Source organism: Epargyreus clarus, unplaced genomic scaffold (genome assembly GCF_041222505.1).
Source record: "Epargyreus clarus isolate Ecla_fem2 unplaced genomic scaffold, WU_Ecla_fem_2.2 ptg000022l, whole genome shotgun sequence".
NCBI classification, from domain to species: domain Eukaryota; kingdom Metazoa; phylum Arthropoda; class Insecta; order Lepidoptera; family Hesperiidae; genus Epargyreus; species Epargyreus clarus.
The window spans coordinates 3,182,936-3,208,397 of NW_027332229.1; the positions used below are offsets into that span (position 1 = coordinate 3,182,936).

At 37.3% G+C, this 25,462-nt stretch overlaps 1 protein-coding gene across 5 annotated transcripts; it reads left to right on the forward strand.

Annotated features, from left to right (window-relative positions):
• Positions 1-481: 481 nt before the first annotated feature.
• Positions 482-24,759, forward strand: LOC140751390 (modular serine protease-like). Of its 5 annotated transcripts, none has more exons than XM_073085295.1 (9): positions 482-628; positions 1,172-1,205; positions 2,075-2,286; positions 4,323-4,532; positions 5,127-5,288; positions 5,604-5,725; positions 5,804-5,986; positions 23,514-23,670; positions 24,421-24,759. In XM_073085295.1, the coding sequence occupies exons 1-9, from the start codon at positions 595-597 to the stop codon at positions 24,615-24,617; spliced, it is 1,311 nt and encodes a 436-aa protein (XP_072941396.1). In that variant the 5' UTR covers positions 482-594; the 3' UTR covers positions 24,618-24,759. The 5 variants fall into 5 exon arrangements, with proteins under 5 accessions (XP_072941396.1, XP_072941395.1, XP_072941397.1 ...); XM_073085294.1 differs by lacking the exons at positions 23,514-23,670; positions 24,421-24,759 and adding exons at positions 8,236-8,392; positions 10,561-10,899; XM_073085296.1 differs by lacking the exons at positions 23,514-23,670; positions 24,421-24,759 and adding exons at positions 8,236-8,392; positions 10,561-10,899 and having other exon boundaries at positions 2,084-2,286.
• The last annotated feature ends 703 nt before the right edge of the window (positions 24,760-25,462 follow it).

Consider the following 25,462-nt stretch of genomic DNA (forward strand, 5'->3'; position numbering starts at 1 on the left):
AACCACTGGACCGATTTTAATGAAATTTTGTACAAAGGTAGTCTGAGACCCGAGGAAGGACATAGGACCGAGAAAGTTTTGAGAATCGATTGAATCGTAAACCATGCATTGATTTGATCAAGTGATAATCATTAGCAAAGTTGTTGTCCATGAGCCCACGAAGGTTCCAGAGTTGGTACGACCAATATTCGCCAGCTGGCGCCACTGTCATTCCAATGAAGGTACGAATTTTAAGTTTTATGTATGTTAGTATGTTATATTATTTTCTTTCAAACGCGGGCGAAGCCGCGAGCAAAAAGTAGTAGGCTATATTTTATATTAGATTTGTATGTATTCGGCCGAGGATCGAAGCCGGGACCCTGTGCGCGTCACACCGGTAAGGTGACCACTTCGCCACGCGGGTCGTCTAACCAGTATTATTAAAGTAAGAATAATAAACGGGTCAATTTTATACGGAACCGGTTCAAGAATATGCAGAATATTTATATATGTACTATACAACTTGAGGTAAAGTTGTTTAAATATAAGGAAAACGGTCAGTTAGCTTAGTGACCTTGTCCGTGTATGAGGTCGTGAAGAGACTTTCATTTCAAAATGGTGATCGTTACGACTTTTATTTACTTTCTAGGTAAGTAAATTAAAAATATATATTTTCTTTATACTATAGGAGTAGCAGACAAGCAGTCCACCTGATCTTAAGTGGCTACTGCCGCCCATGCACATCTGTAATCAACCCCAGATAGGATTAGATATTCCCGAAGTAAGTCACAGATGCGCTGCTACTATTCAGAACTAAGCTGGAACGCCTCGGAAAAGTATGTCTTCCGTATGACACCCTTTAAAACAGTACATAGCAGCGCTTAACGCTGCTGTTGTGAGGTGGAAATAGGTGTGGCGGTGGTGCCGCCGGAGCCAAACCACAAAGGGTTCTACCACCTTCAATATTTATTCAACGCCCCCGAGCAAATATGCTTTAATCGCAAAATTCAAATTATACAGGTAAAAGTTAGTGTTTTAGCAGGAATTAACCCATCACTGAAATACCTCCTCAACTTTCGGCATCCGACGACCTTAGTCTGCCACTGAGTAGATACATTTAACCTCAAATATCCTCCAAAACCTAATTTAAAACCAATCCTCTTAATAGTTATCTATTTATTTTATGTTACAGGTATTTTTACAACTTTAGCAGTGGGTGGCAAGAAGTATGTCATTTATTTATTATTATTAAAAATATAGTCTATGATAACAAGCTTATATTTAACTTGCCTTATCACGTACGTATGTACTTGTGGGTCAAATCTTGCGACCTTTCAATCAGTTAACTCCAAGCGATTGAGCTGTTTGAAGTATTTTGCAAACACATTTTGTTATATGATAACGTATAGTACGCGCCAAACTGCTAATCCACTCTGAAGTTGTTGCGAGCAGGTCATACAATTTGTTATGGCGACGCGATTCATTTCAATATTCAGAGCGACCTAACAGTTTGACGCGGACTATACAATTAGCTTATAGTCGTGCCATTACGAACGTGCGAGCCGAGTCATAAAAGATGACGTCAAAGGAATGTGACATTGCCGCACAACTTGATATCGATAAAGGGATCCTACTCGGCCAGACTTATAGTGACGTCAATCCAAATCTAAAATGGCGGATGTCCCAAGATGGCGGACCAATAAATACCCATTTTTTATTGATAACGTCATGAAAAATAGCTGTTTTATTTAAGTTAGTTTTACCTGATAGTGGAGGATTATGTTTTTCAAGCGTATGTATTGTATGTATTGTATGTATTATACTTTGGCACGCTCTGCAGCCCAGTCAACTTAATAGATTTTGACATAATGAGGTGTTGTCGTATTCGTCTCAATTGTAAGAGCAGCATAGGCTAAATTTTAAGTGTTTTATTAATATATATAATATAGAAGTAGCAGAAGATCATACAGTCCATCTGATATTAAATATCTACTGCTGCTCATTCGAAGAACAGATTCCCACCTGAGGTCGGTCACATGCACCGCTATCTCTGAAGACTAAGCTGGAATGCCTCGGAAAGTGTGCCTTACCACAGTGTTTCCAGTCCAGGGTCCGGAAGCTGTGTGATGCCTGTCCACCCAGAGAATGGACGGTACGAAGTCCATGGCGAAATCTCTGCGACACCAGGAAAAGAGTTTCCAAGCTTATCTCTCCACGCCATCTGCGACGAGGGTTACGGAGTGGACGGTGGCGATACGGCTGTTTGCAGCTACGGATTCTGGAGTCAGGAACCACCAAAATGCTCGCGTGAGTGACTCGATAAGTGATTTTTTTTATTATGTAGGAGTAACAGACGAGTATACAGTCCACCTGACATCTGTAATTAACCCCAGATAGGATTAGAAATTCCTACTTGAGGTTGACCACAGATGCGCCGCTACCACCAAGGACTAAGCTGGAACGCCTCAGAAAAAATAATTCTCCCTTACCACACCCTTCAAACCAGAACACAGCAGCGTTTAACACTGCTGTTATGATGCAGACATAGGTGTGGCGGTAGTGCCGCCGGAGTCGAACCACAGAGGGTTCTACCACCTTCAAACTTCTTTGAAGCACTTTGAAGGTTGTAGAAAGGGTTGGTACTAAAGGAAACATTGTAGGTTCCTTCATTTAAATACCACTATTGTACGGGTAAATTTTCATTACAATACTTTTTACCCGACTGCCAAGGAAGGGTTATGTTTTTCGCGCGTATCTTGTATGTTTGTCTTTCTATATTTGATTAGTTATCGAAGATTTGATCGGATCTAACAAACGGCTGGATGAATTTCGACAGTTAAGATGTCATTATATAGGTCTCAATGACCCGAGTGTCCTTAGATAGAAGTTAGAAAAAAATTAATAAAATGGCGGATTTTAGGCGCAAAATAGTAACACATTTATAAAAAAAAGCTAATCGAACCTATCGAGTAGGGTATCAAATGAAAGGAAATATAACGGAAAATATAAAAACATATTAGTATATATACAAAACAGCAAGGTGACTGACTGACTGACTAACTGAATGAATTTTTCATTTTTTAGAAATCAACGTCAATCAACGTACAGCCAAAACCGCTCTACTTAGAGTTCTGAAATTTTGCACAAAGGTATATAGCGTAAATAAGTACTTAGAAAGGTCTTTTGCAAATTGTATGCCTAAGAGGGTAAAATAGGGGAAAACAGTTTTTTTGAAATCCTTTAATTTTGAAGCAACTGCTTTAAAATTTAGTATTTGGCTTTCTGGATAGGAACAAGGACACACCTATTTATCCCCATCCGAAAAATTAACCCCGTAGAGTGTAAAATAAGGGTTAAAATTTCATTTAAACAATCGTCAATTTTGAAACAAACACTATGAAATTTTGCATCTGGCTTATTGGATAAAAATAATGAAATTCTACCCTTTACGAGGTAAAATAATGACCGGAACTTTGAATTACTGAAGTTATACATTTTATGGAGCGTAAATGCTGGATTGCTTTTGCGAAATAAGCAATAAATTATATATCTATATATATATATATATTTCTTATGTGCGTGTGTATGTCACTGAACTCCTCCTAAACGACTGGACTGATTTTGATTAAATTTGTTGTGTGTGTTCGAGGGGACTTGAGAATGGTTTAGATTCACAATTTAGTACGTGGGAAAAGGTGTTTTTAATTAATTTTTAATTCGTAAGTAGTTATAGAATCGGAAACTATGCATTTGATGAAGTGATGATCTTTAGCAAAGTTGTTGTCCAAGAGCCCACGAAGGTTTGGGAGTTGGTAAGATAAATTTTCGACAGATGGCACCACTGTCATTCCAATGCAGGTACAAATTTTCCGTTTTGTGTATGTCATATTATTTCTTTAAAATGCGGGCGAGCCACGGGCACCACTAGTTAAATATATATAACACATCCACTGCTCCACTTATCAGTTTTCTAAAAGCACCCCACACTTTTTTCACAATTTTACTATTTACTGTTCGTTAATTGATTCCTAGATTGAAAATTATTTTCTACTTTTTAGTTGATTTTATCATAAAAGCGTGTTTTTTTAGTTTTTTAAACTATTTTTATTCGTTTTATCTATTGAACCATAATAATTAGAAAGCTCAAAATTTACAATACATTAACTTCTATAGCTTCTATGATAACAAGTAGGTACTAAAAATAAATGAAAATTTGATGGTAGGGAGGGAACCCTCCGGTGCCAGTTCAATAGACAGTTGGCTATTTATTTTTATAAATCTCTCAGATGTGCAGGTTAGACTATCACTAATAAAGTGTACAATATACATTATACCTATTCCAGGTTTCTGCAGACTCCAGCCACATCACTCCGTGGACTACACCTGTACCAGGCGTATTGGAAACACTGACTCTACAGGGCCTTGCGGCGAGATAGTGTTCCCGGGTACCACAGTCGTACCTGAGTGCAAGAGGCCTTTCTACCACAGCACTATCTCCAACATGCACTGTTTGCCTAGCGGCGTTTGGGACCACGTGGCCACGTGTTCCGCAGGTTTGGACGGCACTAATTAAGGCTTAAACGGCCAGGCGGCACTAATGTTAACTTAATTTATAACATTGTAATTTATAACATTTTTATCATCATTTTTGTATTGTTATTAATAATTTTTCTAAATGTTTTGCATGTAGTGTGTACCTCTAACTGAGGTAACACTTATCAAGATTATTACTGTATAGCTGCCAATACAATGTTATAGTGTTTACTTTGTTGGTACAACTAATAAATAAATAAACTTGGACGGCACTAATGTTAGCACAGGCGATATTAGTGTGACTGTTGGTTTACACGGCACTATTGTCTACTTGGACGGCACTAATACAGTACAGGCGGTACTGTACCCTTAGTATGAGTTTTTACGTTTTTACAAAAATGAATGTTTTTATATTTGTTTACGTATGTCCCATACATTATGGACTAATCTGGAACGCTTCGGAAAAGTATCTCCCTTACCACATCCTTCAAACCGGAACACAGCAGCGCCTAACACTGCTGTTATTAGGTAGAAATAGGTGTGGCGGTGGTGCCGCCGGAGTCGAACCACAAAGGGTTCTACCACCTTCTAATCTACTTGCGTTTTGATATCAGAATGCGGCACAAACGCTCCCGCGGGGCAGGAGCTCATTTTGGACGGGAAGCGGATGAGGCACGGGGAGCTGCCCTGGCACGCGGAAATATACAGGAAGAACACTAAACCTTATAAACAAATTTGTGGCGGCTCCCTCACAAGCAAGAAAACTATTATCACTGGTATGAAAATATCTATCTGTCTTTATATTTAAAAATAAAATTATATGTATAAACAGTGTATTTTTTTTAAATGTGTTGCCATGACCAAATTCGGAATTATATGAATTAGCTAAAATGCTGAAAACTTACGAGACCGGTTTTGAAAGAAAAAAACAAAATTGGAATAGGAAATTTTGGAAAGAACACCTGTAATATTCCACCGTCTGATAGTGTTGGCTGTCGCTCATAAGAATCAAATTCTGGGAAGTAATGATAAATAGCAAAGGGAAGGAAAAGGCTCAGTTTTAATAAAATATGAATTAATAAATTTTCCAGCGGCTCACTGCTTCTGGGACGATGTGGATGGTAAGAAGCCAGCCTCGATGTACGCGGTGGCGCTGGGCAAGGTGTACCGGCCCTGGGGCGACACGCACGACAAGGATGCCCAGTACTCTGACGTGAGTTACCAGTTTGCCAGAAAGATCTTGAATTCCACCCATTCCATGTGTATTATTCAATTTTGATAAAATATTCAGGTCGCGGAGATCCACATACCGGAAAGATTCAGGGGTGCCGCAAGCAACTTTGAATCGGACATTGCAATACTGATCCTTGAGACTGAGATTGAGTATAACGCATTCATTCGCCCTGTTTGTGTCAACTTCGACTTCTCCGTAGATTTCGTCGATAAGCAGCTACAAGATGGGAAGCTGGGAAAGGTAAAAATTTTGTAATCATACATTAGTTCTATCCTCAATACTAAGTATTTAAAAAAATAGTTTTTGTTGGATAATCATTATAAGTAATCAGAATAAGTTCGTAATAGCGGAAGCAGGCCAGCTTAGTGCTCACAGGTAGCGGCGTAGATATCTGAGGCTGACTTCAGGACCTGATACTTTCGAATACTGATAAGTGGAGCACTCCACGCTTTTTTCACAATTATACTATTTACTGGTCCTTAATTGATTCCTGATTGAAAATTATTTTCTACTTTTTAGTTGATTTTATCATAAAAGCGTGTTTTTTAGTTTTTTGAACTATATTTATTTTTTATAATATTGGAGTAGCAGACGAGCAAGCAAGCACTTGATGGTAAGTGGTTACTACCGTTCTCTGTCCTTAATAGGCAGAAATAGGTTTGGCGGTGGTGCCGCCGGAGTCGAACCACAGTGGGCTCTACCATCTGCAAAAAAAAAACTTATCTGGGGTTGATTACAGATATCCATGTGCGGCAGTGGCCACTTACCATCAGATGGACTGCATGCTTGTTCGCTACTTGTGTACCGTAAAAAAATACTAGCAAACTTCACGGTGTCGGTATTATCTGTCGATTTTTAATGGTATGACGTAACCCTTTTGCAATATAATTATCGACATATATAATTCGACTTAAAATAATTTTCATCCATTAACCAGAGGGCCTACCACCATCTTTTAACCCTTAATCGGCCATGGCTTCAAACAAGTTGATTTTAATATACCAGTACGAGGTTATATTGAGATTAAAGACTTGAATACAAAAAAAAAAATAGTAGGTAGCAAATAGTTTTTTGCAGTGGGAAATTATTTCCCTATAACCTATAAAAGTTATATTTTGTGGGAAATTATTTCCCTATAGCCATGAACATAATAATTTACCACTTGACTAACTTTTGTCAGCGTCTTTACTCGTCGATTTTTATACAGGGGAAAAAATAGACAATGCAACATTAAATGAATTATTTATTATAAGATTAAACAAATATAATTAATCAATTCTTTTTTATTATTTAACTAATCAAGACATTTCGTAATACTTAAGGGTTATAGGGAAACAATTTCCCACTTGAAGATTTCATACCCGGCTATAGGTTAATAATTTCCCACTATTTTCGAATGACAAAAAATATATTAACGTAACTTATTTCGTATGTTATCTTTATAGTAATAGATAAAATACATGTTCTACTTTACGAAATAAAAACAATTGCATACTAATTATAGAAATTTTTCTGGGCGTAGTTTCAAAAACTATTTCAAATTTTGGGAGAAAATGACCGTTAAAATGAAATTTTCACTTTGAATGACCATTGACATTGACAGCTGACGTTTAGAAAGAAGTGTTGTTAGAAAAAAACTTAAAAAAACTACCGATCTTAATATACTTTCGATTTATTTTATTATATCTGTAAAAATAAAAAAAATAAAAATAAGTTTGTGGGCTTTGAGGTGGGAAATAATGGTCCTATGGCTTATTAAGGGTTAAAACCATCATAAGTAGTTCAAGAAAGTTTTATTTCAATATTGCATTAACATTATTTTGTTTTGTACCACGACCTTAAAACAGTTATGTTTTCCTGCCGTGTGATGTAAAATAATGAGTAATTTGTCTATATTTTATCCAAAATGAAACGAGATATCAACACTAGTGACATCTCTTTCGCACCACAGTCTTGATTGTGTTCCGTCATACGCAGTTGAACAAACTTAAACCTTCTTTATTCGCTTATCTATATAAAACCAACTGAAATTGTCATATTTTGCTTAAAAACATAAATTTCCTGCAAAAAATATAATGAATTATTAATAACCTCGCAAGGTAATGATTTAAAAACCATGAGCAACAAAAGTGGCAGAGTTCGTTCGTTCGTACGTTCTTTACAAAGTTCGCAAAATAACTGTCCTGTAGATGATCTGCAGTGCCCATTTATACGCCCACTTTTAATTAATATCTTCAATGACAATTAATTCTACTTTACTCTTCTCGTACTATCGTTACTAACAGGATAATTTCGACCGACATCATACAAAACTGTTTATTGTAATATTATAAAAACAATCTTACTTTAACGAGGTCGTGGTACGAAATTTCAATGTATGATGAAAATAATATTGTTTTAAGAGATGATAGCGCCCCCAGCTCAGTGAAGGTCGTCCTGTACTGGGATCCTCTACTAAAAGCACTTATCAGTTTTACCCAAACTTTCAGGTCGCTAGTTATTGTCCGACGGCTGACGGTAAAATCGCCCAAGCGCTGTCGACAGTCGAGTTACCATTCGTCCCATTTGATCAGTGCTTCAACGAATCGCCGCCTGATTTCCGCGAGTACATCACACCGGATAAGTTCTGTGCTGGCTTTAAGAACGGTATGTTTTATTGCTGTGACAGCTTTGTATGAGCCCTTATTGAAGGTGAAGACCCCTTGTGGTTCGACTTCGGAGGCACCGTCTCCACGCCATACTCTTTTGTGCCTAACAGCGGTACAGAGATATATTTATCCGAGCCGTTCCAACTTAGTTTGGGGTTGTAACAAATCTGTTTCCAACACAGCTATTATAAGGCAGAAATAGATGAGGCGGTGGTGCCGCTTGAGTCGAACCACAGAAGGTCATCGTCATAGACATCGTCAGGAAATTATTTTAAAACCAACTTTTATAAACCGAGGTTCTTAACTTTTCTAAATCCTTAACTTTTCTAAATAAATTAAACACAAGAGAGCAATTTTACAATAAAAAATCAGTTGTCTGTAAACCCGGTTTACTGACGATAGTTATTGACGAACGTGACAACGCCATAAGAATGCTTGCATTTTTCCATAGCATTTTTCAAAAGGATTGTGCCTCTTTGTTGCTCGTTCCGCGCTCTCGCTTGTACTTCAAGCCTTAAATGGAACGCCTCAGAGCGAGGTAACGCCGCATGAGTCATGTTTTTTACCCGACTGCCAAGGAAGGGTTATGTTTTTCGCGCGTATCTTGTATGTTTGTCTTTCTTTATTTGATCCGATCTAACGAACGGCTGGATGAATTTCAACAGTTAAGGTGTCATTATATTTGTCTCAATGACCCGAGTGTCCTTAGATAGGTGTTAGTAAAAAAAAATCAAAATGGCGGATTTTTGGCGCGAAATAGTAACACATTTAAAAAAAAAGTTAACCGAACCTATCGAGTAGGGTATCAAATGAAAGGAAATTAAACGGAGATTATAAAAACATATTTGTATATATATAAAACAGTAAGGTGATTGACTGACTGACTAACTAAATGACTTTTTCATTTTTCAGAAATCAAAGTACAGCCTAAACCAAGGACCTTACAGTTCTGAAATTTTGCACACAGGTTCTCTATATAGCTTGAATAAGTACTAAGAAAGGCCTTTTGGAAATTCTACCCTTTAAAGGGTAAAATAGGGGAAAACAGTTTTTTTGAAATCCTTTAATTTTGAAGCAACTACTATAAAATTTTGTATTTGGCTTTCTGGATAGGAACAAGGACGCACTTATTTATCCCCCTCCGAAAAATCAACCCCGTAGAGGGTAAAATAAGGGTTAAAAATTAATTTGAACAATCGTCAATTTTGAAGCAAACTCTATGAAATTTTGTATCAGGCTTGTTGGATAAAAATAATGAAATGCTACCTCTAACGAGGTAAAATAATGACCGAAACTTTGATTTACTGAAGTTATATATTTTATAGACCGTAAATAGTGATTTTTTTCGCGAAATAGTAACACGTTTTAAAAAAGTTAACCAAACCTATCGAGTAGGGTGTCAAAATAAAGGAAATTAAGAGGAGATTACACATACATTATATAATATATCTTATATATAAAATTATCGTGTTAGTTACCGTACTCCTCCGAAACGGCTTCACCGATTTTCACCAATTTTTATATACATATTCAGTAGGTCTGAGAATCGGCCACTATCTATTTTTTTTTACACCTAAGTGATAAGGGTTGTTCATCCTTAACATTTTTTTATTTATATGGCAACACAACACGTTTGCCGGGTCAGCTAGTACATATATACTCGTATATACACATCGAGATGACTGTCTGACTAAATGAGTGAGTTGCTGTGCCAGAGATCAAAGCAAAGGGAAACCGCTAAACTTAAGCGTGCTGGAATTTTACACATAGGTTCTTTATTATCGTAAATGAACACTACGAGGATAAAATAGGATAATATTGTTTGAACATCTTTTGTTTTTGAAGCAGACACCTACTATGAAACTTTGTATTTGGCTTTCTGGATAAAAATAATGAAATGCCTATTTCACTGCTTTTGGAAATTTTACTTCAGCCTTTTTGGTGCAGTCGGGTTTTTGATTTTTTAAATTAATTACTTGTTATAAGACGTTGTCACGTCAACAGTGGCAGAATAACTTTCTTTACAACGATCGGAAAGTAACTACCCAGTAGGAGATCATCAGCGTCTCTTTATACGCCTATTTTTTGTTTAATACCCTCATTTGACAATTAAAATTTCTATCTCCTACCGTCATTTCTAACAATATATAATAATGTCTGTTTAAGGATCTCTTTGCAACGGCGACGGCGGCGGAGGCCTGGCCTTCCCGGAGTACGAGCGGGGCATTCTACGGTACTACCTCCGCGGCATTGCCTCAGTTGCGCCACGGAATGACTTTAGCCCACAACCGTCCGGAATAACGTCATTTACAAACATATTGATGCACAAGAATTTTATCAAACAGTACACAATTTACGCGTGACAGAACGTGATGAGACGAGACGAAACGTAACGTGACGAAACGTGATATATAAATACAGATCAATATAAATGATAATACAAAATGTGACGTTATAAAATTGTTATAACGTTTACTCTTAATAAATATTTTATATAGCGAGCAACGTTGGGTTTTATTTCTGGTAAAATAAATAAAGAATTATTATTATATATTTATGTCGTATATTTCTCGTTTGAAGGGGTTCATCGGCATCAACCATGCAATACAGGTCTCCTCTCAGAATGAGAAGGATTAGGCCATAGTCCACCGCGCTCGCCAAATGGATAGACTACAGACTACTAACGTGGGGTGCTCCATATATCAGTTTTTGTAAAGCGCCCCACACTTTTTCCACAATTATACTATTAACTGTTCCTTAATTGATTCCTACATTGAAAATTATTTTCTACTTTTTAATTGATTTTATCATAAAAACGTATTTTTTAGTTTTTTGAACTGTATTTATTTTATTAATTTCTGCTGTGTTCCGGTTTGAAGGGTGTGGTAAGAGAGACAGACTTTTCCGAGGCGTTCCAGCTTAGTCCTCAGGGGTAGCGGCGCATCTGTGACCGACCTCAGGTAGGAATATCTAATCCTGTCTGGGGTTGATTGCAGATGTCCATGGGCGGCAATAGACACTTACCATCAGGTGGACTGTATGCTCGTCTGCCACTCCTATATTATAAAAAAAGGTATTACGGTACAAGAGATAGTGCCCTGCGGCAGACGGACTGACACCGGAGGCTTAGTAATAGAGTTCCGTTTTTACCCCTTAGATACGGAACGCTAAAAATCTATTAATAAAACATCTTGGTTTTGGGAATCCCCACAAGCAGAATTATAGTTGCCTATTAGTGTAATCTTATTTAAAAATACCTTGACCTTTGAATATTAGGGTCCGTTCACACAGTCCGGCTCGGAGAGGAGAGCAGATTTTTATCACGTTAGAAACAGTTATAAGTACTTAATTGCATTAAGGTTTATTTTTGCATGTGCACTTCTTTTGTCACTAAGATTCTTCGACTAAGATTGCTTGAACGCGCTTCGTGTGAAATAAGAGGAGCCGACCGGCTCTGCCTGCGTGCTCATTCTCCCTCGCGCAGCCGATCGGCTCCTATTGCGAGTTCATCCGTTTTCAGATCTTTACCAGCCGGTCCATGTGAGTTATACTTAGCAGCATAGTTGGCGGCTCCGTTCCGGTCAATTCCAAGCGTATACCATCCGATCTGTGTGAAAAGAACATGCGGGCTGATGCTCTTCGAGCCGGTCTGTGTGAACGGACACTTATATGCCGAATAATCACAGACCTACATTTTTAAAGATAGCTCTGTGCAAATAATAATATGAAACTTTTTATATGGTTTATGAATTAGTAGTTTTTACCCGCGGCGTCGCTCGCAATCAGAGGTGGTGACAACTCTAGCGGGCCTCGGTGGCCTCTGGGGGGCCTCCAAACACAGTTGCTAAAAAAAGTCATCATAACCTAACAATCTATGAAATGTGTATCACTCAGCGAAAACAAACGATCACCGAAGCACAGGCGAGTTTTTACACTGGAGGCCTCCAATTGCATATTTCCGCCCCGGGCCTCCAACGTCTTATCTCCATCTACAATAGCTGTTTTTATCTGTGCCTCGGGAACAGTACTTTATTTTGGTATTACAAGTATGTATTTACAACGAATCTCACTTTCACATTGATAAAATTAACAGGAATAGTTAGTATGTATTTGTTTTATGCTCAACTTCTGCATATAACAGCAGTGTTAAGCGCTGCTGTGTTCTGGTCTGAATGGTGTGGTAAGGGAGACATAATTTTCAACGGCATTCCAGCTTAGTTCTCAGGTGTAGCGGCTCATGAGTTGCCGAGCCCAGATAGGAATAATCTTATTGGGGTTGATTACAATGTAGGTAGAGTAGGTACATACATAGGCGGCAGTAGGCACTTACCATCAGGTAGACAGCATGCTCGTCTGCTACTCCTATCTACACTATTATTATAAGGAGGAAAACTTTATTTGTTTGTTTGGTTGTATAAATAGGCTTAAAAACTACTGGACCGATTTAAAAATTCTTTCACCATTCGAAAGCTACGTTATCCATGAGTAATATCCTTACTAATATTATAAATCCGAAAGTAAGTCTGTCTGTCTGTCTGTTTGTCTTTTCTTTACGCCGAAACCACTGAACCGATTTTAATGAAATTTTGTACAAAGGTAGTCTGAGACCCGAAAAAGGACGTAGGACCGAGAAAGTTTTTATCCCGGAAGTCCCACGGGAACTAGGGATGAAGATCTAAGATCGATTAATCGGAGAATCGATTGAATCGTAAACTATGCATTTGATCAAATGATGATCATTAGCAAAGTTGTTGTCCATGAGTCCACGAAGGTTTCAGAGTTGGTACGACCAATATTCGCCAGCTGGCGCCACTGTCATTCCAATGAAGGTACGAATTTTAAGTTTTATGTATGTTAGTATGTCATATTATTTTCTTTCAAACGCGGGCGAAGCCGCGGGCAAAAACTAGTAGGCTATATTTTATATTAGATAGTATGTGGGCGCGCCGGTAGGTAGATCTACAATGGTATTTCGATTCAACTAATTTAACCAATATTTATAAAAATATGGTTAAAATAATTAAATGAATAAGCGTTAATGCCACCATAGTAACAATAACACCCAAGCAAAACACCAAACAGTTCAGAGCACCACCGTGCCGTGCCCACTATTGGACAACTTCTGATCTGTTGACAGTTGCGCGCCCCTTTTTATACCATGATACAGGTAGCCAATTGTTAATACGGAGCGGTAGTTCGAAATTAATATCATGTGATTTTAAAAACGGAATATTTATATATGAAATGAAGCATTCTCCCACATGTATTCGGCCGAGGATCGAAGCCGGGACCCTGTGCGCGTCACACCGGTAAGGTGACCACTTCGCCACGCGGGTCGTCTAACCAGTATTATTAAAGTAAGAATAATAAACGAGTCAATTTTATACGGAACCGGTTCAAGAATATGCAGAATATTTATATATTTACGATACAACTTGAGGTAAAGTTGTTTAAATATAAGGAAAACGGTCAGTTAGCTTAGTAACCTTGACCGTGTATGAGGTCGTGAAGAGACTCATTTCAAAATGGTGATCGTTACGACTTTTATTTACTTTCTAGGTAAGTAAATTAAAAATATATATTTTCTTTATACTATAGGAGTTGCAGACAAGCAGTCCACCTGATCTTAAGTGGCTACTGCCGCCCATGCACATCTGTAATCAACCCCAGATAGGATTACATATTCCTGAAGTAAGTCACAGATGCGCCGCTTTTGAGAACTAAGCTGGAACGCCTCGGAAAAGTATGTCTTCCGTATGACACCCTTTAAACCAGTACATAGCAGCGCTTAACGCTGCTGTTGTGAGGTGGAAATAGGTGTGGCGGTGGTGCCGCCGGAGCCGAACCACAAAGGGTTCTACCACCTTCAATATTTATTCAACGCCCCCGAGCAAATATGCTTTAATCGCAAAATTCAAATTATACAGGTAAAAGTTAGTGTTTTAGCAGGAATTAACCCATCACTGAAATACGTATCCTCCTCAACTTTCGGCATCCGACGACCTTAGTCTGCCACTGAGTAGATACATTTAACCTCAAATATCCTCCAAAACCTAATTTAAAACCAATCCTCTTAATAGTTATCTATTTATTTTATGTTACAGGTATTTTTACAACTTTAGCAGTGGGTGGCAAGAAGTATGTCATTTATTTATTATTATTAAAAATATAGTCTATGATAACAAGCTTATATTTAACTTGCCTTATCACGTACGTATGTACTTGTGGGTCAAATCTTGCGACCTTTCAATCAGTTAACTCCAAGCGATTGAGCTGTTTGAAGTATTTTGCAAACACATTTTGTTATATGATAACGTATAGTACGCGCCAAACTGCTAATCCACTCTGAAGTTGTTGCGAGCAGGTCATACAATTTGTTATGGCGACGCGATTCATTTCAATATTCAGAGCGACCTAACAGTTTGACGCGGACTATACAATTAGCTTATAGTCGTGCCATTACGAACGTGCGAGCTGAGTCATAAAAGATCCTACTCGGCCAGACTTATAGTGACGTCAATCCAAATCTAAAGTGGCGGATGTCCCAAGATGGCGGACCATTAAATACCCATTTTTTATTGATAACGTCATGAAAAATAGCTGTTTTATTTAAGTTACTTTTACCTGATAGTGGAGGGTAATGCTTTTCAAGCGTATGTATTGTATGTATTATACTTTGGCACGCTCTGCAGCCCAGTCAACTTAATAGATTTTGACATAATGAGGTGTCGTCATATTCGTCTCAATTGTAGGAGCAGCATAGGCTAAATTTTTAAGTGTTTTATTTTGTTAATATATATAATATAGAAGTAGCAGAAGAGCATACAGTCCATCTGATATTAAATATCTACTGCCGCTCATTCGAAGAACAGATTCCCACCTGAGGTCGGTCACATGCACCGCTATCTCTGAAGACTAAGCTGGAATGCCTCGGAAAGTGTGCCTTACCACAGTGTTTCCAGTCCAGGGTCCGGAAGCTGTGTGATGCCTGTCCACCCAGAGAATGGACGGTACGAAGTCCATGGCGAAATCTCTGCGACACCAGGAAAAGAGTTTCCAAGTTTATCTCTCCACGCCATCTGCGACGAGGGTTACGGAGTGGACGGTGGCGATACGGCTGTTTGCAGCTACGGATTCTGGAGTCAGGAACCACCAAAATGCTCGCGTGAGTGACTCGATAAGTGATTTTTTTTATTATGTAGGAGTAACAGACGAGTATACAGTCCACCTGACATCTGTAATTAACCCCAGATAGGATTAGAAATTCCTACTTGAGGTTGACCACAGATGCGCCGCTACCACCAAGGACTAAGCTGGAACGCCTCAGAAAAAATAATTCTCCCTTACCACACCCTTCAAACCAGAACACAGCAGCGTTTAACACGCTGTTATGATGCAGACATAGGTGTGGCGGTGGTGCCGCCGGAGTCGAACCACAGAGGGTTCTACCTTCAAACTTCTTTGAAGCACTTTGAAGGTTGTAGAAAGGGTTGGTACTAAAGGAAACATTGTAGGTTCCTTCATTTAAATACCACTATTGTACGGGTAAATTTTCATTACAATACTTTTTACCCGACTGCCAAGGAAGGTTTATGTTTTTCGCGCGTATCTTGTATGTTTGTCTTTCTTTATTTGATTAGTGATCGAAGATTTGATCGGATCTAACAAACGGCTGGATGAATTTCGACAGTTAAGATGTCATTATATAGGTCTCAATGACCCGAGTGTACTTAGATAGAAGTTAGAAAAAAATAAATAAAATGGCGGATTTTAGGCGCAAAATAGTAACACATTTATAAAAAAAAGCTAATCGAACCTATCGAGTAGGGTATCAAATGAAAGGAAATATATCGGAAATTATAAAAACATATTAGTATACAGGGTGAATTTTTAAAACGGGCCTTCAGGGCCAAATCCGAAACTATAAGGATTAGCGAAAAATGCTGAAAGGAGTTAAGAGGCCGATTTTGATAAAAACTAAAACTGCATCATTACTTTTTTAAAATAACTTTTTCCCTAGCCGGGAATCGAACGAGTTCATTTTGAAAAAAAATGCACCCTTTATATTATTCCACTATCTGATAGTGTTGCTTATAAGGATCAAAATCTGGAAAGTAATGATAAACAAGTAATTAATTAAAAAATCAAAAAACCCGACTGCACTATAAAAGCTGAAGTAGAATTTCTAAAAACGGAGAAATAGGCGTTTTATTATTTTAATCCTGAAAGCCAAATACAAAGTTTCATAGTAGGTATCTGCTTCAAAAACAAAATATGTTCTTACAATATTATCCTATTTTGTCCTCGTAGCGCTCATTTACGCTATATAAAGAACCTATGATTAAAATTCCAGCACTGTTAAGTTCAGCGGTTTCCCTTTGCATCTTTATCACAGCAACACTACTCATTTAGTCAGACAGTCATCTCGATGAGTTATACATATGTATATATTATATAACGTATGTGTAATCTCTTTTAAGTTCCTTTATTTTGATATCCTACTCGATAGGTTTAGTTATCTTTTTTGATACATTTCTAATTACTAAAATACATTAAATGTTAAATATAAACTAAAAATGGACTTATTTACAAAATTATAAATAAAATAAGCCATCTAAAATTGCCGTGTGAGGCATGGTTCCCAAAACGCCGGCGGCGTTTCCTTGCTGCTCCTTTCTTTTTTTAAAACGTGTTACTATTTCGCAAAAGCAATCCACCATTTACGCTCTATAAAATATATAACTTCAGTAATTCAAAGTTCCAGTCATTATTTTACCTCGTATTGGATACAATTTCATTATTTTTATCCAACAAGCTAAATACAAAATTTCATAGTGTTTGCTTCAAAATTGACGATTGTTTAAATGAACTTTTAACCCTTATTTTACCCTCTACGGGGTTAATTTTTCGGATGGGGATAAACAGACGTGTCCTTGTTCCTATCCAGAAAGCCAAATACAAAATTTTGTAGCAGTTGCTTCAAAATTAAAGGATTTCAAAAAAACCGTTTTCCCCTTTTTTACCCTCTTAGGGGTAGAATTTCCAAAAGGCCTTTCTTAGTACTTATTTACGCTATATAGTGAACCTTTGTGCAAAATTTCAGAACGCTAAGTTGAGCGGTTTTGGCTGTAGTTTGATTTCTAAAAACTGAAAAAGTCATTTAATTAGTCTGTCAGTCAGTCATCTTACTGTTTTATATATATACAAATATGTTTTTATAATCTACGTTTAATTTACTTTCATTTGATACCCCACTCGATAGGTTCCGTAAACTTTTTTTTTTAAATGTGTCACTATTTCGCGCCAAAAATTCGCCCTTTTGATTTTTTTTTTCTAACACCTATCTAAGGACACTCGGGTCATAGAGACGAATATAATGACACCTTAACTGTCGAAATGTATCCAGCCGTTTGTAAGATCGATTCAAATAAAGAAAGACAAACATACAAGATACGCGCGAAAAACGTAACCCTTCCTTGGCAGTCGGGTAATAACAAACTAAAGGAAAAGCCTCAATGCTCCTTGCTATGGACGGAGTTTTGTTTAATACAGATGTAAAGTTGACAATTTGCGAGAATTACTTTTTAGAGTCAAATCCGAGTGATTACTAAACAAGTAATTAATTAAAAAATCAAAAAACCCGACTGCACTAGTAAAGCTGAAGTAGAATTTCCAAAAACGGAGAAATAGGCTTTTTGTTATTTTTATCCAGAAAGCCAAATACAAAGTTTCATAGTAGGTACCTGCTTCAAAATCAAGACTTTCTAACAATATAATCCTATTTTATCCTCGTATTGCTCATTTACGCTATATAAAGAACCTATGAGTAAAATTCCAGCACTCTAAAGTTCAGCGGTTTCCCTTTGCGTTGATCTTTATCACAGCAACACTACTCATTTAGTCAGACAGTCATCTCGATGAGTTATATGTATATATTATATAATGTATGTGTAATCTCTTCTACGAGTAAGTTCCTTTATTTTGATTTCCTACTCGATAGGTTTGGTTAACTTTTTTTTTAAAACGTGTTACTATTTCGCAAAAACAATCCACCATTTACGCTCCATAAAATATATAACTTCAGTAATTCAAAGTTCCGGTCATTGTTTTACCTCGTATTGGGTAGAATTTAATTATTTTTATCCAACAAGCTAAATACAAAAATTCATAGTGTTTGCTTCAAAATTGACAACTGTTTAAATGAACTTTTAACCCTTATTTTACCCTCTACGGGGTTAATTTTTCGGATGGAGATAAATATGTGTGTCCTTGTTCCTATCCAGGAAGCCAAATACAAATTTTTGTAACAGTTGCTTCAAAATTAAAGGATTTCAAAAAAACTGTTTTCCCCTATTTTGCCCTCTTAGGGGTAGAATTTCCAAAAGGCTTTTCTTAATACTTATTTACGCTATATAGCGAACCTTTGTGCAAAATTTCAGAACTCTAAGTTGAGCGGTTTTGGCTGTACTTTGATTTCTAAAAAATGAAAAAGTCATTTAATTAGTCAGTCAGTCAGTCATCTTGCTGTTTTATTTATATAAAAATATGTTTTTATAATCTACGTTTAATTTACTTTCATTTGATACCCCACTCGATAGGTTCAGTTAACTTTTTTTTTTAAATGTGTCACTATTTCGCGCCAAAAATTCGCCCTTTTAATTTTTTTTTTCTAACACCTATCTAAGGACACTCGGGTCATTGAGACAAATATAATGACACCTTAACTGTCAACATTTATCCCCCCGTTTGGAAGATCGGATCAAATAAAGAAAGACAAACATACAAGATACGCGCGAAAAACATAACCCTTCCTTGGCAGTCGGGTAAAAAAGAGATATAGAAAATCATATTCAACGTTGAAACGAAGTTGTGAACAACAAACAATAAGAATTTACTATTTAATCAGTTATCTATTTTAATTGAAAAATAAATCTCAAAAACGGCGGTAACTTATTTGCCAAACTATTACTTTCTCATGCTAAGCCGTATGTTATAGTCATAACATCGAATAATTAGTTGATTAACCAACAAATTCTTCAATGGTATGACTTATGTCTGTTTCTAAAGTTCTCTGTTTAGAACTATACATAAATTATTTGTTATGTATAATCCTTAAGGATTAGTATGCCAATGTATGGAAAAATACGTATTTTCTTCAAAATGTTCCTTTTCCTTTAATTTGTCACATAACATTACTTCCCAGAATTTGATCCTTATAAGCGACACTATCAGATAGTGGAATAATATAGAGGTGTCATTTTTTTCAAAATGAACTCGTTCGATTCCTGGCTAAGGAAAAAAATATTTTAAAAAACTAATGATGCAGTTTTAGTTTTTATCAAAATCGGCCTCGTAACTCCTTTCAGCATTTTTCGCTAATCCTTATAGTTTCGGATTTGGCCCTGAAGGCCCGTTTTAAAAATTCACCCTGTATATACAAAACAGCAAGGTGACTGACTGACTGACTGACTGACTGACTGACTGGCTGACTGACTGACTTACTGAATGACATTTTCATTTTTCAGAAATCAACGTACAGCCAAAACCGCTCTACTTAGAGTTCTGAAATTTTACACAAAGGTATATAGCGTAAATAAGTACTTAGAAAGGCCTTTTCAAATTGCAAATTGCAATTGCAAATTCTATCCCTAAGAGGGTAAAATAGGGGAAAACAGTTTTTTTGAAATCCTTTAATTTTGAAGCAACTTTAAAAATTAATATTTGGCTTTCTGGATAGGAACAAGGACACACCTATTTAACCCCGTAGTGTGTAAAATAAGGGTTAAAAGTTCATTTAAACAATCGTCAATTTTGAAACAAACACTATGAAATTTTGCATCTGGCTTGTTGGATAAAAATAATGAAATTCTACCCTTTACGAGGTAAAATAATGACCGGAACTTTGAATTACTGAAGTTATACATTTTATGGAGCGTAAATGCTGGATTGCTTTTGCGAAATAAGTAATAAATGATATATAAAATATATATAACACATCCACTGCTCCACTTATCAGTTTTCTAAAAGCACCCCACACTTTTTTCACAATATAGATATTCAAATAGATTGAAAATTATTTTCTACTTTTTAGTTGATTTTATCATAAAAGCGTGTTTTTAAATTTTTTGAACTAAGTATATTTATTCAATTTATCTATTGAGCCATAATAACTAGAAAGCTCAAAATTTACAATACATTAACTTCTATAGCTTCTATGATAACAAGTAGGTACTAAAAATAAATAAAAGAAATGTGAGACTATCACTAATAAAATGTACAATATACATTATACCTATTCCAGGTTACTGCAGACTCCAGCCACATCACTCCGTGCACTACACCTGTGCCAGGCGTATTGGTAACACTGACTCTACAGGGCCTTGCGGCGAGATAGTGTTCCCGGGTACCACAGTCGTACCTGAGTGCAAGAGGCCTTTCTACCACAGCACTATCTCCAACATGCACTGTTTGCCTAGCGGCGTTTGGGACCACGTGGCCACGTGTTCCGCAGGTTTGGACGGCACTAATTAAGGCTTAAACGGCCAGGCGGCACTAATGTTAACTTAATTTATAACATTGTAATTTATAACATTTTTATCATCATTTTTGTATTGTTATTTAATAATTTTTCTAAATGTTTTGCATGTAGTGTGTACCTCTAACTGAGGTAACACTTATCAAGATTATTACTGTATAGCTGCATCCAATTCAATGTTATAGTGTTTACTTTGTTGGTACAACTAATAAATAAATAAACTTGGACGGCACTAATGTTAGCACAGGCGATATTAGTGTCACTGTTGGTTTACACGGCACTATTGTCTACTTGGACGGCACTAATACAGTACAGGCGGTACTGTACCCTTAGTATGAGTTTTTACGTTTTTACAAAAATGAATGTTTTTATATTTGTTTACGTATGTCCCATACATTTCCATTCCCATACATATGCTAGGGGCGCTGATTGGAAATTTATGGATAAATACGTAAACAATTACACAACAGTCATTTTTGTCAAAAAAAAGTTACAACAGTCATTTTTGTCAAAATGTAAAAACTCACACTAAGGGTATACCAGTCAGTCCACATTATGCTATGCATATATTATATCTATCTGGTAACTTGTACATCTACTATATGTTTGTTCCACTACTGGGCACGTGTCTCCTCTCAGAATGAGAAGGATTAGGCCATAGTCCACCACGCTGGCCAAGTGCGTATTGGTAGACTTCACATAAATTTGAGATTTTAGTTTTTATAAATCTCAGGTATGCAGGTTTCCTCACGATGTTTTCCTTCGCCGTTTTAGCAAGTGATAATTAATTTCAAATACGCACATAATTTCGAAAAATCAGAGGTGCCTAGGATTTGAGCCTCCTGCGTATCTTAACCACTAGGCTATCACTGCTGTTAGGATCATCAACCCCATCAACCCCAGATAGGATTAGATATTCCTACCTGAGGTCAGCCACAGATACGCCGCTACCCCTGAGGACTAAGCTGGAACGCATCGGAAAAGTCTGTCTCCCTTACCACACCCTTCAAACCGGAACACAGCAGCGCCTAACACTGCTGTTATTAGGTAGAAATAGGTGTGGCGGTGGTGCCGCCGGAGTCGAACCACAAAGGGTTCTACCACCTTCTAATCTACTTGTGTTTTGATATCAGAATGCGGCACAATCGCTCCCGCGGGGCAGGAGCTCATTTTGGACGGGAAGCGGGTGAGGCACGGGGAGCTGCCCTGGCACGCGGGAATATACAGGAAGAACACTAAACCTTATAAACAAATTTGTGGCGGCTCCCTCACAAGCAAGAAAACTATTATCACAGGTATGAAAATATCTATCTGTCTTTATATTTAAAAATAAAATTATATGTATAAACAGTGTATTTTTTTTAAATGTGTTGCCATGACCAAATTCAGAATTATATGAATTAGCTAAAATGCTGAAAACTTACGAGACCGGTTTTGAAAGAAAAAAAACAAAATTGGAATGGGAAATTTTGGAAAGAACACCTGTAATATTCCACCGTCTGATAGTGTCGGCTGTCGGTCATAAGAATCAAATTCTGGGAAGTAATGATAAATAGCAAAGGGAAGGAAAAGGCTCAGTTTTAATGAAATATGAATTGACAAATTTTCCAGCGGCTCACTGCTTCTGGGACGATGTGGACGGTAAGAAGCCAGCCTCGATGTACGCGGTGGCGCTGGGCAAGGTGTACCGGCCCTGGGGCGACACGCACGAAAAGGATGCCCAGTACTCTGACGTGAGTTACCAGTTTGATCTTGAGTTAAAGATCTTGAATTCCACCCATTCCATGTGTATTATTCAATTTTGATAAAAATTTCAGGTCGCCGAGATCCACATACCGGAAAGATTCAGGGGTGCCGCAAGCAACTTTCAATCGGACATTGCAATACTGATCGTTGAGACCGATATTGAGTATAACGCATTCATTCGCCCTGTTTGTGTTAACTTCGACGCCTCCTTCAACGATAGGCAGCTACAAGATGGGAAACTGGGAAAGGTAAAGATTTTGGAAATCATATATTAGTCCTATCCTCAATACTAAATAATAAAAATATAGTTCAAAAAACTAAAAAAAACGCTTTTATGGTAAAATCAACTAAAACGTAGGAAATAATTTTCAATCTAGGAATCAATTAACGAACAGTAAATTGTATAATTGTGACAAAAGCGTGGAGTGCTCCACTTATCAATTTTCGAAAAGCACCCTAAGACTATGGGCTGGAAGGGAGGGCTTGGTCACCGTTGCCGGTTCCCTAAGCCGTTCAACTTCGCTGGGGGCGCCCAGTAGATGATCTGCAGTGCCCTTTTATACGCCCGCTTTTAATTAATCTTAATTTGACAATTATTTAATTTACTCTTACCATCGTTCCTAATGACCAACAGAATAATTTCGACCGACATCATACAAAACTGTTTATTGTAATATTGTAAAAACAATCTAACTTTAACGAGGTCGTGGTACTAAATTTCAATGTATGATGAAAATAATATTGTTTTAAGAGATGATAGAGCCCCCAACTCAGTGAAGGTCGTCCTGTACTGGGATCATCTACTATAAGCACTTATCAGTTTTACCCAAACTTTCAGATCGCTAGTTATTGTCCGACGGCTGACGATAAAACCGCCCAAGTGCTGTCGACAGTCGAGTTACCATTCGTCCCATTTGATCAGTGCTTCAACGAATCGCCGCCTAATTTCCGCGAGTACATCACACCGGATAAGTTTTGTGCTGGCTTTAAGAACGGTATGTTTTATTGCTGTGACAGCTTTGTATGAGCTCTTATTGAAGGTGAAGACCCTTTGTGGTTCGACTTCGGAGGCACCGTCTCCACGCCATACACTTTCGTGCCTAACAGCGGTACAGAGATATATTTATCCGAGCCGTTCCAACTTAGTTTGGGGTTGTAACAAATCTGTTTCCGACACAGCTATTATAAGGCAGAAATAGATGAGGTGGTGGTGCCGCTTGAGTCGAACCACAGAAAGTCATCGTCATAGAAATCGTCATGAAATTATTTTAAAACCAACTTTTATAAACCGAGGTCCTTAACCTTTCTAAATCCTTAACTTTTCTAAATAAATTAAACACAAGAGAGCAATTTTACAATAAAAAATCGGTTGTCTGTAAACCCGGTTTACTGACGATAGTTACTGACGACAACGCCATAAGAATGCTAGCATTTTTCCATAGCATTTTTCAAAAGGATTGTGCCTCTTTGTTGCTCGTTCCGCGCTCTCGCTTGTACTTCAAGCCTTAAATGGAACGCCTCAGAGCGAGGTAACGCCGCATGAGTCGAGTCATGTTTTTTATAAGACGTTGTCACGTCAAAAGTGGCAGAGTAACTTTCTTTACAACGATCGGAAAGTAACTACCCAGTAGGAGATCATCAGCGCCTCTTTATACGCCTATTTTTTGTTTAATACCCTCATTTGACAATTAAAATTTCTATCTTCTACCGTCATTTCTAACAATATATAATAATGTCTGTTTAAGGATCTCTTTGCAACGGCGACGGCGGCGGAGGCCTGGCCTTCCCGGAGTACGAGCGGGGCATTCCACGGTACTACCTCCGCGGCATTGCCTCAGTTGCGCCACGGAATGACTTTAGCCTACAACCGTCCGGAATAACGACATTTACAAACATATTGACGCACGAGAATTTTATCAAACAGTACACAATTTACGCGTGACAGAACGTGATGAGACGAGACGAAACGTAACGTGACGAAACGTGATGTATAAATACAGATCAATATAAATGATAATACAAGATGTGACGTTATAAAATTGTTATAACGTTTACTTTTAATAAATATTTTATATAGCGAGCAACGTTGGGTTTTATTTCTGGTAAAATAAATAAAGAATTATTGTTATATATTTATGTCGTATATTTCTCGTTTGAAGGGGTACATCGGCATCAACCATGCAATACAGGTATCTAATCCTATCTGGGGTTGATGGTAATTGTCCCACTGCTGGGCACGGGTCTCCTCTCAGAATGAGAAGGATAAGGTCATAGTCCACCGCCCTGGCCAAATGGGTAGAATACAGAGTACTAACGTGGGGTGCTCCATTTATCAGTTTTCGTAAAGCACCCCACACTTTTTCCACAATTATACTATTAACTGTTCCTTATTTGATTCCTAGATTGAAAATTATTTTCTACTTTTTAATTGATTTTATCATAAAAGCGTGTTTTTTAGTTTTTTGAACTGTATTTATTTTATTAATTTTTAGTATTTGTTGTTATAGCGAGCATTATTATGCATCGTCTGTAAAAAAAAGTGTCTATCTATTACGGTTTAAGAGATAAAGCCCTGTGACTCATGAACAGACAGCGGAGGGTTTCGTTTTACCCTTTGAATACGGAATCCTAAAAATCATTCTACATGATGGCATTAGATATGTTTCAGTACATTTGAGTTATAGGGAAATAACATTATTATTTTTCAAAACTAAAAATCAATCTAGTAACTTTGCGATGAACTTTCTCTAAGGCGCTCGAACAATCTCGCCTCCAAAATTGTTAATC

What these genes read in the sequence shown, in the direction of transcription:
- LOC140751390 (XM_073085295.1), top strand. Translation starts at nt 595, where the DNA reads ATGGTGATCGTTACGACTTTTATTTACTTTCTAG. An exon ending in GACTTTTATTTACTTTCTAG is followed by an intron (nt 629 to 1,171) that starts GTAAGTAAATTA and finishes TTTATGTTACAG; the next exon opens with GTATTTTTACAACTTTAGCA. An exon ending in CAAGAAAACTATTATCACTG is followed by an intron (nt 5,289 to 5,603) that starts GTATGAAAATAT and finishes TAAATTTTCCAG; the next exon opens with CGGCTCACTGCTTCTGGGAC.